Source organism: Salvelinus sp. IW2-2015, linkage group LG11 (assembly GCF_002910315.2).
Source record: "Salvelinus sp. IW2-2015 linkage group LG11, ASM291031v2, whole genome shotgun sequence".
In the NCBI taxonomy this organism is placed as follows: domain Eukaryota; kingdom Metazoa; phylum Chordata; class Actinopteri; order Salmoniformes; family Salmonidae; genus Salvelinus; species Salvelinus sp. IW2-2015.
In genome coordinates this window covers 15,030,652-15,043,797 of record NC_036851.1, presented here as the reverse complement: position 1 = coordinate 15,043,797, position 13,146 = coordinate 15,030,652, and the positions used below count along the sequence as shown (strand labels likewise).

The following is a 13,146-nucleotide window of genomic DNA, read 5'->3' as shown; positions in this document are numbered from 1 at the left end:
TGATTTTGTCAGAACAATGCAGTGGAGGCGGCACAGTTTCCATTATGTTATTTGCAGTAAGATTATTTTTTGGTTTGGCTGGGATTATGCTCAAGTTCAGAAAACATTTTTTTTTTTTAATGTAATTTTAACTTAAAATACTGTGAAAACGAAAATATAGATAAAACCCAATAATTCCACCTTCGTACTATTGTACTTCTGTAACTGTAGCCATCGCGAGGCTGCCATCATGCTTACACTACCCCCTGCTGGAGATMTATTAAAAGTGTACAGTAAAACAGCAACACGCTGGCTAAGAAGCTTAACCATTCTGTAGCAAGGAGTGGACTGTAGGGCACATTACTGGACCATGCTGTGGAGAGGACATCTCTGGTACAGTATCATAGTGAGATGCATAGTGTGTAGACTTAAAAAAAAAAAATATATATATACATTAACACACCCCACTCAACAGTTAAGGAAACTATAGTTTATTATTTCAAAAACATAAGAGATCTTACGCAATAATCACAAGTAAAAGTATGTATCTAAAATAAATAGCACTAAAAACAAGAGGATGATGTTCTGGGGAAGTGGAAAASAAATATTCAATACAGTGCTGTATTACAATATTCAGACAGTGTTAGTAAAACAATAAATGTTCAAGTGCGAAAGAGATGTTTTTTGTAATGTGCAATAGTCAAATGGCTGACATTTCACAGATGCTCATAATGCAGGAAAGTTCCCAGAATAACTCTGTACCGCACAGTTAATTACAATTAGATGAAACAGAAASACCTCAAAACAAGATTACTACACACAGATCGAGTTTCATGATGAGACAAAAGAAGTCTCAATACACCAAAACAAATATTCTACACCAAACCATCTGCTGTGCCCATTCATGCCCAAAGCTTGGAGCAAGCCCTCAAGTAAGAAGTGCAAACCAAAGTAGACCATAGTCCTTTTACTTGACCGGTAAACCTATTCAGGTTGCTCCTCTCTCTATTGTTCCAGACCGGCTGGCCCCTAGTGTCAGAGGTGCATCTGACACGTCTGTATTAGTCAGGGATGGGCAGGTCATAGGTCACTCCAGATAACTGTCCAGAGTAAGACAGGTGGAGATCTTGGGAGGAGCTGGTCGGGAAACCTTTTTTCTCTTTGCCTTCATCATGAGCGGGCGAATATCTGACAAAGGAGACTGGTGTGGGTGGCCGAATTAAGGAAAATGGCATTCCATAACAAATGGCATTTTTCTGTTCCTCCCTGATTGTTTCCTATGAGATTAGTTACAGCAATGTATAACAGACATTTATCAATAGACATCATAGAGGATATAATTCAGTCACAATATGTACTTCAACACCCACTTCAATGAGAAATACTAGTCAGGAAACCTGAATTGTACGGTTTAAGAAAAGGATACAGGTTGGAAGAATTTGGTTCTCCCTCCAAGTCCATCATAACCACTTCTGACCTGGAATATGAGATAGTGATACATTTTGTCARATCATTGACAGGAACAAGACAGGAAAGCAAGGGCAATTGTGGGTCATGTTTTGGAAGTCATTAGGTGGAATGCACTGTACTTCACTGTAATTGATGGTGTGAAAAATGTGGAACAGGCTCATAGTAAGAAAAACACCAGAACAATCATACAGTAACTGCAGTGTTGTGAGGGAAAGAGAATAGAGTCAGGTTACTTACAGCTCCCAGTTTACTCCTCTGGGGGTCCAGCATGCTGCCAAAGGTCTTCTTCCTGAACAGAATGGAATTACGGAAGAATGTACCCATTGGCGCTGCCTCCTCTCTGGCCTGGGAGAATTCATAAACACAGAAGCTTATGGCATGCCATGCACACTAAAGTACAACACGTCTAGCTTTAAAATGTATCCAGAGCAATGTGGTCAACACAAAGTCAGCACGTGGTGCATGTGTTAGGTGAACCCTTGGAAGTGGTAAAATACCTTGCTTCCAAACAAGGCGCTGTCACGGTGTTTGGTTGGCGAGGACGACAACCTGAGAAAGAAAGAACATAAGATAAATATGATCAATACTTCAGAAACGTTTAACAAATAAGTGTCAGGAGCATATGTCCCTCGTCAATGACACACTGTAGAGGGAGACTCACGTGGCTGGATCCAGACGCATCTTTTTGGATGGGACCTGTGATGCCCTCTTATCCACCAGGTCAGGTGTGGTGATGTCAAAGGTCATGTTAAGGTCAATGTCCTCACTGTTGGCAGGCTGGTGGAGACGGGGCTGTTGCAGCTCCACTGGGGCAGGGCTGAAAGACAAAGGGGAAAGACCCCAATCAGTGACTAACACCAGATCTACCAAGAAGGTATCTATATACTAAGTAGCATGCTCTGTGTAGAAAATCAATTGGTAAAGTGACAAACCTCTCGAAGACTAGTCGGCTCAAGGCTTCGTTAGTGCGGGTTGGTGTGCTCAGGGTCTTTTGAAGAATCTCAACTTTTTTCTTCAGACTCTAACAGTGTTAAAAACACAAAGTAGTGGAATAGTAAACTCAGATTTGGAATAGTAAACTCAGTATTTTTATTACCCAAATATAACATAGCTTTGCAAATTGTATAGTGCTCATCATTTCTAGAATTGAGGGCTCCTTACAGTGATCTCTTTGTCTGCGTTGGTCAAGTCATTTTGGACAGCTTTCATGTCATCATTGGTCCTGTTCATCTCCATTGTGGCTTTCTGCAACTACAGAGATATGAGAAACTGTGTCAGTCTCAGATTGGAAGTAGGTGAGACATCCCACATTATCACAGAACAATTGAATTAATGTGTTTTTTTAATACATATATTACCTTGTTGTTTGAAGCAAACACCTCCCTTTTGAGCTTTTCAGACATTTCATTTGAATATCGGAGGCTCCCTTTTAGGTTTTCATACTCTCTGCAAGGGATAATAGGAATTACTTGATAAATATCCTTACAAAACACAGTTGCCCTGACAATGTAAACTGAGTATGCAAAACATTAAGAACACCTGCTCTTTCCATGACAGACTGACCAGGTGAAAGCTATGATCCCTTATTAATATCACTTAAATCAGTGTAGATGAAGGGGAGGAGACAGGTTAAAGAAAGGTTTTTAAGCCTTGAGACAACCAAGGCATGGATTGTGTATGTGTACCATTCAGAGGGTGAATGGGCAAGACAAAACATTTAAGTGCCTTTGAACGGGGTATGGTAGCAGGTGCCAGACGCAAGAACTGCAACGCTGCTGGGGTTTTCATGCTCAACAGTTTCCTGTGTGTATGAAGAATGGTCCACCCCCCAAAGGATATCCAGCTAACTTGACAACTATGGGAAGCATTGGAGTCAACATGGGCCAGCATCCCTGTGGAACGCTTGACACCTTGTAGAGTCCATTCCCTGATGAATTGAGGCTGTTCTGAGGGCAAGGGAGGGGTGCAACTWGATATTAYGAAGGCGTTCCMAATGTTTGCTATACTCAGTGTATAGTGTAAAAGTTTGAAATTCCTTACTTCTTGAGAGAGATGCAGTAGATGGAGAGCTGCTCCACGGCAGCCTGGCCAACACCCATGTCACTGATCATGGAATCCACCTCAGCCCTCTGACCCTGTAACACCACATCCAGACTGGGAAGGACAAGGATACACACACACACACACACGTAAAATATACAAGCCAGCACAGTATGGTTTGGGTTGACACAAAAGTCAGAAAATTATTATTGTGTGAGTCTGTGTGCTACCTCTCATATGTTTTCATTTTGGTCCTGAGTCGTCGGGCCTCCTCCTTAGCAGCCTGAGTCTCACTCTGCTGGTTCTCCAGGTATTTCATCTGTTTCTGAAAGTTCCAAAACCCTCAAAATGTTAGAGACATGTCAGGTAGAAAGGAGCATGTAAATACATTTTGCTTTATGTTTGACAACTTAACATCCTACCCTGAGAACTGAGCAGAGCATCTCTTTCTCGCCAGTCTCCTTCCTAACACTGTCCAGTTCTTTCTTCTGCCTGTCCACAGTCTCCTTCAAGCCCTCTACCATATTCAGTCTGTCCCTCCAGTCTCTCTCTGAGGATAGAAATACAAGTCAATGTTTCAGCCATCCAAATGCCAAAAATAGTTACACCATCATAATGACACGTGGTCTATCAAAGCAAGCATCAGTTGTGTTCACTGGCCTCTTACCTTTGGTACTTAAAACAGCTTTCATTCTATCAAGCTCGTTCTGCAGAAGAAAAAAATGAAACACTGAATAAGCGACATCATACAATAATATCCCCAATTCACATGCCATGACAATGTTCTATTCAATGTTGCCACAACGTGAGTCAAGATGGTAGTCCTCCTGGTGTAGGCCTACCTGCAAACACTCTGGATCTGCAGAGGATCCCTCTCCTTCACCACCAATGTCAAAGAACAACTTGTTGATAATGTGTCTGGTGCTAACCTGAGGGGAGAGTCCAGACAAAGATAAACATGTAGAAAAAGTATTTGTAGGGTTATTTTGAGATGAATGGGATTGATGTAATGTGCGCAGAATGAAACACCAGTGTTCAGAAGGGGTCAGCAGTATAGCAAGTTAGTCCTACCTGTTTTCTACATTGTGGACATGTCTTGTTGGGGGCAGTCTGAAACCACTGAAGAAGACTGTAAGCAGAGGAAGGTGTGAAAAGTTACACACAACTGACATTTAACAATAGCTAGACTACTACAATWGGCTAGGGCCACAAGTACTGGCTAGTCATAATATTTCGTTAATGTAGAGACTGATTCATCTGACAGTCATTGGTAACTCACCATTCATAGTGGAAGGTGTGCCCACAGTGGATGGCAGCCACATCTCTTGAGTGATCGAAGAAATCTGAACAGATGGTACAYTAGGCACGAATAGGCATTTTTGAAGAAAACCCTGTCAAGAAAAAAGCAAGTTATCATGTTTGTGTTCAACATAGTCATGTTTGCTGGTTCTAATGTTGATATCAGCTACTGGTAGCTAAGTTGCTAGCTAGCTAGCTTTGTTATTATTGCCAATAGTTATCTAACCAATAGTTAGCAACCTAGCTAGTTGGCTAGCTCGCGTTAGCCAACTAGATAGCTGTTAATCCTCATTGTCACCTACGATACAGCCGGTTGTGTTGCATACATTCGCCCGTATTTACCTTAAAGTTATTGAGGATTTGTTACATTAGTACGTATATTATTCATTGCAGTTCGAATAATTATCGAATCATGTTTACACCTAGCTAGCACACACAACACTCGCGCCGCGCAGTTCGAACGTAAAAGTCCCCGCCCCTTGCGTGTACGTAATCATCAAAATGGTACGTTCAGATATCTTCCTGTATGCTTTCTTTCAGTCTGAGTTTTGCCGTGAAAGAGATTACTCCGAGATAAACCGTGGCATTCTTTAAACCCTGAAATAGTGTTAACCGCAACACAAATAGCGAGCTAGGCCCGTTGAAAATATGAACGAATCTGTGGCAATCAAGGCCATGCAAACCCTCGTGAAGTGAAAATATACGCATTCGGGAACGTATCCAATACGAGCGAAAATGTGGAGAAAATACTTAATTCCACAAGATTCAATGATAGCGAAACAACTGGGGCGTATTCATTACGCCGATTCTGTTGCAAAACGTTTTTTAAACTGAACGACATACGCGAATTTGTCGAAAATAAACTCGTTTCTGTTGCAAAATGAAACTGTGTACTAATGATTGTACCCCTGTACCTTCTCTGTCAGAAAATTATGTGCTAGCCAGCCCAAGCGAGTGGTATTATTTTACACAGTGACAGTAAACGGTTTATGATAACGTTACAACATTCAATATGCATTTTAACTCGACTCMAAGAAATTAGAGGTAGCTATGATTTAAGAATATTTTGTGTAACGTTACACGCAGGAAAATTCCTCAGCTTCTTAACTATCCTATTTAGCTGCATATCTAGCAGCTACGTGATGATGTTCATAACTAACTCGAGATAGACCACGGCCTGTCGTTTCCAATGTGAACAAATTAGTAATAGTGGGCAGAACAAGCAAGGAGAGGGGCAGAGCCAAGCAGGAGCTAGCGAGATCCTATTTGGCGCGTTACAGGATGTATTGGCATATTTCCGTTAGGGAACTCTTACTTTGTGAAGCGCATGTGTGCAATAACTCAATTCGCCCTTGTACTCCTAAACAACGCAATTTTTGGAAACTTTGGCTGAGTAAAGTCTACAAAACGGTCCACTCTGTTCGTAACAGATTTGATTTTTGGAAACAGAAAACTGTATTGAGATCACATGTTTCATCAATGAGGACATTTGAAGAATGTAGCAAGGCCAAAGTCCCATCTCGTTCCATCTTCTCCCACTGCCGGCAACTGGGCTTCCTCTCACCACCATATTTGGTAGTGAGTGGAAACGCCAATCGGATGCTTCACATACATCTGGTGAAATATCTGTCATTGTTCTATCTGTTTGCTGTCTCAGCAGATCAGGAACAGCTCAAAGAAGTTCAGCTCAAGTTGTTAACATTGTGGTTTTACATTATTGCCATAGAGAATGATAGAGGCCTCTAGTGGCCAAAAGGCTGTATTAGCATTGGCACCGCAGCGCCATTGAGCGCTTCCACCATTTTAATGTAGTCAACAGTGTGGGACTTCCAACTTCATTGGCTGATCCCTCCTGGTGACCCTGTTGGAGTCATGTCCAACCGGGTCATCAGGAGGGATCAGCCAATCGTGAAGAAGAAAATMTATTACTTAAAATGGAGATAGGCTCAATGGCACTGCTCATGCTGTCACATACACCATAATGGCACAGGCACAATGATGAGGCCTCTTTCCATCTCTATGAACATAGTCACACAGAAAAACTGTCAGTGTATCATACTCAAAACTTTGAGGCAGGATGCACAACAACACTATTGCTCATACGGAAACTCACTGTTTTGTAAGCAAATGTTGACCTCTGTGATGTTGACAGACTTGGTATCTACTATCTTGTGTTTCAGGTGCTTCTCCCGGTAGTTACTTAGGTAGCAGTGATGGCTGGAGACGTCCACAACAGGGGTGTACCATGGGAGATCCAACAGAATGGCACCAATGGACCGTCTCTGCAACGAGAGGACTGAAAGCCCCACCACAGGCCTGGTGAAGGGCACAGAACCAGGTGGGCAAGGCAARTATAATGGTGGCATTGTGCTCCAGCAAGCAATGTCCACTTGTAGTCTACCTACTGTAGATGTCATGTTACTACAGAACAGTTCCCTTGTCGGGAATACAAAATCCAGTGATTGCCCTGAACAATGAAAATGAATAGTTCTCTAATTGAAATATGTGGCCACTTGAACATAGGCTAAATTGGCTGCTTCAATAATTTCCTCCAATGAAAACAGGAATTAGAATAATTATTTGGATATTGGATATTTCGTTATTGGAAATCGTTTAGAATAAATACTGTACAAGCCACATTCGCTATTGATTACGCTAACGGCTCTCGCTGTGTCATAATTTCCCAAGAGAGACAGCAGCAGTGAAAGAACTGTTGCATCCATAGTCGCCTGAGTAATGGAGCAAACGGAGCAGCTGCTTCCCAACTTTCAAAATAGGGGTGCAAACGTTTTTGCACCCCACTTTCTTTTTCTTTTTTTTTATCAGAAAATCCTAATCCATTGTGTCATTTGTAATTTTCTAATATGAGTAATGTTTTGAGATAGTATGTATTAAAATGGATAATTAACAGATTGCATTTTGCACCCTGTCCCCCGTCGCCTCAAGATGAATGGTTTTGACCACTGGAAAGTTTTGCTTCACTAGCAAGCGCCACGATTTTAGTTCAGTGCAATTAGAAAGCACTAGTTGCGCTGCTGGTGTATAAAATGAAAAGGCACCTGCAAAAGAAAATAGTAAAAAAAAATCTATTTTGTTGTGCTGTTGTTACATTTGTATCGTTGTTTCATCATTTGAGCAGCGTGCATCATGAGCTAATTCATTGTATAATTTCACTTTGACTGTAGCTATGTATTCGCGTAAATGGGCCAAATGAAAAAGCACAGGATAATTTATACCTCGTTAAAACAAACTGCGCTGCTTGGCTTGGTAATTAATATAGAAAAAATAAACAATTTCTACCCTCTTTGCATCAAATATGTATGCTACTGAGACAAGTTCATTTAAAAAAAAATCATGGTGACTGTAACAGTGCTTCAAACAAAAGTGCCAAAAAAAGTCAKTGTTGGGGGAAAAACAGAACGGTCAATTAATGTGCTTGCTGAGAGTGAAGGAGTGCTGCATCAGATGACCTGGCCCCCACAATCACCCGACCTCAACCCAATAATTGAGATTGTTTGGAATGATTTTGACCGCGGCGTGAAGGAAAAGCAGCCAACAAGTGCTCAGCATATGTGGAACTCCTTCAAGACTGTTGGAAAAGCATTCCAGGTGAAGCTGGTTGAGAGAATGCCAAGAGTGTGCAAAGCTGTCATCAAAGCAAAGGGTGGCTACTTTGAAGACTCTCAAATATGAAATATATTTGTTTCACACATTTTTGGTTACCACATGATTCCATGTGTTATTTCATTGTTTTGATGTCTTCACTATTATTCTACAATYTAGAAAACAGTACAAATAAAGAAGAACCCTGGAATGAGTAGGTGTGTCCAAAGTTTTGACTGGTACTGCATATATAGCTGCCCAAAAAATGCTCATTTGATACTGATAAATTAATAATTTGTTTGCAATATTGTTTTTATGTGAACATGATCAATGACCAAATTTWATTTGCAAAACTCCACAGTTTGTATTTTCAAGTTGACAGTTCTTGTTCAAAGCCCTTCCAGATAACACTGTCATATTGAGAAAGAAAATAGTTAAAAGATAAATCAAAGTTCACATTTGTAATTGTAGTACATTATTGTGATCGCATTATTTGTGACAAAAATATGAAAACTCAATGTGCAATTTAACCACTCTGCCTACATGTACATATTACCTCAATTACCTCGACTAACTGGTGCCCCCGCACATTGACTCTGTACCTGTACCCCCTGTATATAGCCTCGCTATTGTTGTTTTACTGCTGCTGTTAATTATTTGTTACTTTTATTTTCAATTTTTTTTACTTATCTATTTTTTATTTTAACACTTTTTATTTTCTTAACTTCTTAAAGCATTGTGGGTTAAGGGCTTGTAAGTAAGCATTTCACTGTAAGCTCTCCCTGTTGTATTCGGCGCGTGTGACAAATAACATTTGATTCTTCTTGACCTACCAAGTGCAAAACTCTAATATTATTATTACAATATTATTCCTCCCATTTTTAAATTTATCATTGTTATGTGTTATCCTGGCCACATTCTTAACAGTTTGGCCTGTCAATCGAGCACTGTGGGTGGGGATTGTCAGAAGAGGAGCAGGATATTTGTGACAGTCACTGAGTTGGTAGGGTTTTAGACCTGTCAATCAATCACTATGGGTGGGGTTTTCAGGGAAAGGGTGGGATGTTTGAGTCACTGGGTTCGTAGGGTTTCAGACCTGTCAATTCATTATTAGGGGTGGGATTTTCAGGGAAGGGAGTAGATTACTAATCTAGTCATTAAAACACYTTTTCAATATAATTTAGTTTGACAAAACCTACGAAAAATTATTGTGTTCTGTTCATAAATATGGATTCCCCCTGTTAAGAAACACTGTAGAATTACAGGAAGTTTATTAAAAAAAATGTTATGGTGAGGTCCTTTTCATAACGGAGTTATCTCAAAGCTCTACTGAGGTAAAAACAAATAAACATTATATACAATAAAAACAACATACATTTAGAATCAAGGCAGGTAAAATAGCAATAGTGCGCTAGGTGCTCAATACATTTTAGATTGAGACTAGGTAGCAGTGATGGCTGGAGACYTCCATGAAAAACAGAGTCAGAGAAAAACAGAGTCCCGTTTTAAAAGTTCAGAGTGGTCAGGGAGAGCATTCCATAGGCGAGGGGCAAGGGAGCAGAAGGCTCGGTCCTTCATAGTTTGGAGACGTGTTTGGGGACTTGAAGCAGTAGGGAGTGGCTGGAGTGGAGAGTGRAAAGTAGCTCGCTGATTAAGATATGGTCGCTGATTTGCTCACCCTCACCCAGCTCAACCACATCTTCCATCACAAGCAGAACTACGACCTGGACCGCCTACTGACAGGCTCCGAGCATCTCACGGACAACCTGCTGCGTCTGTTGGACCGTGACCCGGGCCTGCTCGTCAGCACTGTCACTTGCCTCCCCCTTGCCAGCTCCACCAGCGACTTGGTCTCCTCCAGCCTGCAGGCTGCCAAGACCAAGAACCTGGTCTTCTCCATCCTCCTAGCTGGGGACTGCCTGGTCACCCTGGTACGCAAGAAGGACCAGTACCTGCACCATATGGACCTGCASCTGCTCTTCAACCTGGTGGGCGTCATCTTTCCACGAGGGTGAAGGCTGGACGCCCATCTGCCACCCTAAGTTCAACACTGCTGGCTTCTTCCACACCCACATCTCTTACCTGGAGCCGGCCTCTGACCTTTGCCTCATCCTGGTGTCCGCCGACCGGGAGAACTTCTTTAACCTTTCTGATTGCAAGCACCGCTTCCTGGAGCGGCTGAGCCAACGCACTGCCTACAAGGCCTTGAAGGAGGCGTTGAAGTGCCCCAGCTACTCTGTCAGCCAGGTCAGCATCCCAGAGCTCAGGCACTTTCTGTACAAGTCCAAGACCTCTGGAATCTACACATGGTGAGTATGGACGGTTTATGTAATGTACAACAGGGGTTCCCAAAATGTTTCACTCAGGCCCCCCTTTCAAGTATTGGGGAACATCCCTCGCCCCCCCCCTGCATGCCATGTCTATTTCTATGGGCACAAGCACTTTTCATGGTACAAACTGTTCACACCCCTCATGTTGGTGAATATATATTCCTGCAATTCTACACATTTTGTCATGGGGTGCAGAGCAAATGTAGCAGTTTTAAAGCAAATTTTCTTGCAATTCTATACATTTTGCGATGTCTAATGTGTGATATTAAAGTGACTCAAACATTACAACAAATTCTATGGGCTAAAAAACCTAGCWAAAAATGTTAGCTGACATGGACTAGTTGATGTGGACATTTCTGACAAGTTATAAATAGCTCTCTATGGTATGTATGACTGACATGACAAGAGGATAACACTACCCAATTTTGAAATTGCTCATTGTGCATTCTACTATTAAAACTTTCAAGAGTAAGTTGAAAGCCGGACTGAGTTCCTTTAAAAAATAAACAATAATACAAATAATTTTTTGGGGGGGGTTGGGGAACCACAGTTTGGGAGCCACTGGTGTACACCATCACGGCATATACGTTTTATAGTCCTTGATACCCGTCTTACCTTTTTTCCCCCATTCTGTTTCTGTGTCTTCCACCAGCCCTGAGCTGCCCCTGCTATACCAATCTGTAGAGGCTGTCTCTTATACACATCTAGATGTGTATAAGAGACAGCTCTAAAGGTCTGCAATGACAAGAGGAAAACTGATTCACTATCCAATCATGAAATTGCACATTGTGCATTCTACTATTAAAACTTTCAAGAGTAAGTTTTGAAGCTGAGTTTGCGTCCCCCCCACCCCCAACAAAGCCCCTGTCTCTTATACACATCTAGATGTGTATAAGAGACAGACCCAAATTCTACTATTAAAACTTTCAAGAGTAAGTTGAAAGCCGGACTGAGTTCCTTTAAAAAATAAACAATAATACAAATAATTTTTTGGGGGGGGTTGGGGAACCACAGTTTGGGAGCCACTGGTGTACACCATCACGGCATATACGTTTTATAGTCCTTGATACCCGTCTTACCTTTTTTCCCCCATTCTGTTTCTGTGTCTTCCACCAGCCCTGAGCTGCCCCTGCTATACCAATCTGTAGAGGAGCAGGAGAGGCTGATGGGATTGTACCAGTACCTCCACAGCCGCTTGCACCACCCGACACGCCCCCTGCGCTCCATCTACCGCTGTGGAGAGACTGAGAACCTGCTGGCCTGGGTAAGCATAGTACACTGGTTTTATACCATTGTAGCTGATCTTAAAATGCACAGTCTTGTAGTGTAGAAGGAAGATGTTTGTCCATGCGGCTCTCTTCAGAGGATATCTGTAGTACCATGGTTATTAATCTCTCCTCTAAACCCTCTTCCTCTACCCTACCTCTCCTTCAGGTGACAAGTGGCATTGAGCTCTACCTCTGTTTCAGTCCCCTGGGAACCAAGGCCGTGGCCGTGGCTGCTGTTAATGAGGGAGGACGACTGACCTAGCTACAGTACTAAGAAACCCTGGCCCTCTAAACCTGCTGCCTCGTGACGTTGAAGTCGGATGGACACTATTGTAGGTCATGGATGTAATGCCAACAAATTATCATGCATCACTTTTGTGCATATGCAGTCTGTTTGCTCTTTGCAGATTCTTCAGTCTATGGTCATCAGGGGGTAAAATTAGGTAATCACAATGAGGGTAAAGCTATGTTTTATCAAACATAATTTCATGATTTTAATTGGTGGTTGACCTATGGGAATTGAGAGATATCAAATCAAATGTATTTATATAGCCCTTCTTACATCAGCTGATATCTCAAAGTGCTGTACAGAAACCCAGCCTAAAACCCCAAACAGCAAGCACTGCAGGTGTCAGAAGCACGGTGGGCTTAGGAACAAACTCCCTAGAAAGGCCAAATCTAGGAAGAAGCCGTAGAGAGGAACCCGAGGCTCATGTGCAGGGATGTGCCCAGTCCTCTTCTGGCTGTGCCGGGGTGGGAGCATTATAAACAGACTGGCCCAAAGATGTTCAAATGTTCATAAATACCCAGCATGGTCAAATAATAATAATTCACAGTAGTTGTCGAGGCTGTAGCAAGTCAAGCACCCAGATAAAATGTCAGTTGGTTTCATAGCCGATCATAGAAAGTAATCTCTATCCGCTCTGCGCTGTCTCTTAGAGAGTGAAAACAGCAGTCCTGGGACACGGTAGCACGTCCGGTGAACAGGTCAGGGTGTTCCATTACCGCCAGGCAAAACAGTTGAAACATGGAGCAGGGCGGCCGGCCAGGTGGACTTGGAGCCAAGCACAAGGATGTCATCATGCATGGTAGTCCTGGAGCATGGTCGCTAAGGGGCTCAGGTCCTGCGCGACGAGATAGAGATGAAAGAAAGAGAG

General features: G+C 42.2%; 2 protein-coding genes across 3 annotated transcripts; one reads left to right on the top strand and one right to left on the bottom strand.

Annotated features, from left to right (window-relative positions):
• Positions 1-454: 454 nt before the first annotated feature.
• LOC111969864 (TRAF-interacting protein) lies at positions 455-6,042 on the bottom strand. 2 transcript variants are annotated; one of them, XM_023996197.2, is given in 16 exon segments: positions 455-1,180; positions 1,406-1,456; positions 1,687-1,794; positions 1,947-1,998; positions 2,111-2,266; positions 2,382-2,470; positions 2,611-2,700; positions 2,808-2,895; positions 3,490-3,603; positions 3,720-3,814; positions 3,912-4,039; positions 4,157-4,196; positions 4,332-4,418; positions 4,561-4,618; positions 4,769-4,880; positions 5,949-6,042. In XM_023996197.2, coding segments are annotated over 15 exon segments (1,368 nt in total). In that variant the 5' UTR covers positions 4,867-4,880; positions 5,949-6,042; the 3' UTR covers positions 455-1,066.
• A 3,905-nt stretch (positions 6,043-9,947) lies between these two features.
• LOC111970625 (protein SAND-like) lies at positions 9,948-12,604 on the top strand. Its single transcript, XM_023997431.2, is given in 4 exon segments — positions 9,948-10,384; positions 10,386-10,700; positions 11,838-11,985; positions 12,156-12,604. Coding segments are annotated over 4 exon segments (894 nt in total). The 5' UTR covers positions 9,948-10,049; the 3' UTR covers positions 12,252-12,604.
• The last annotated feature ends 542 nt before the right edge of the window (positions 12,605-13,146 follow it).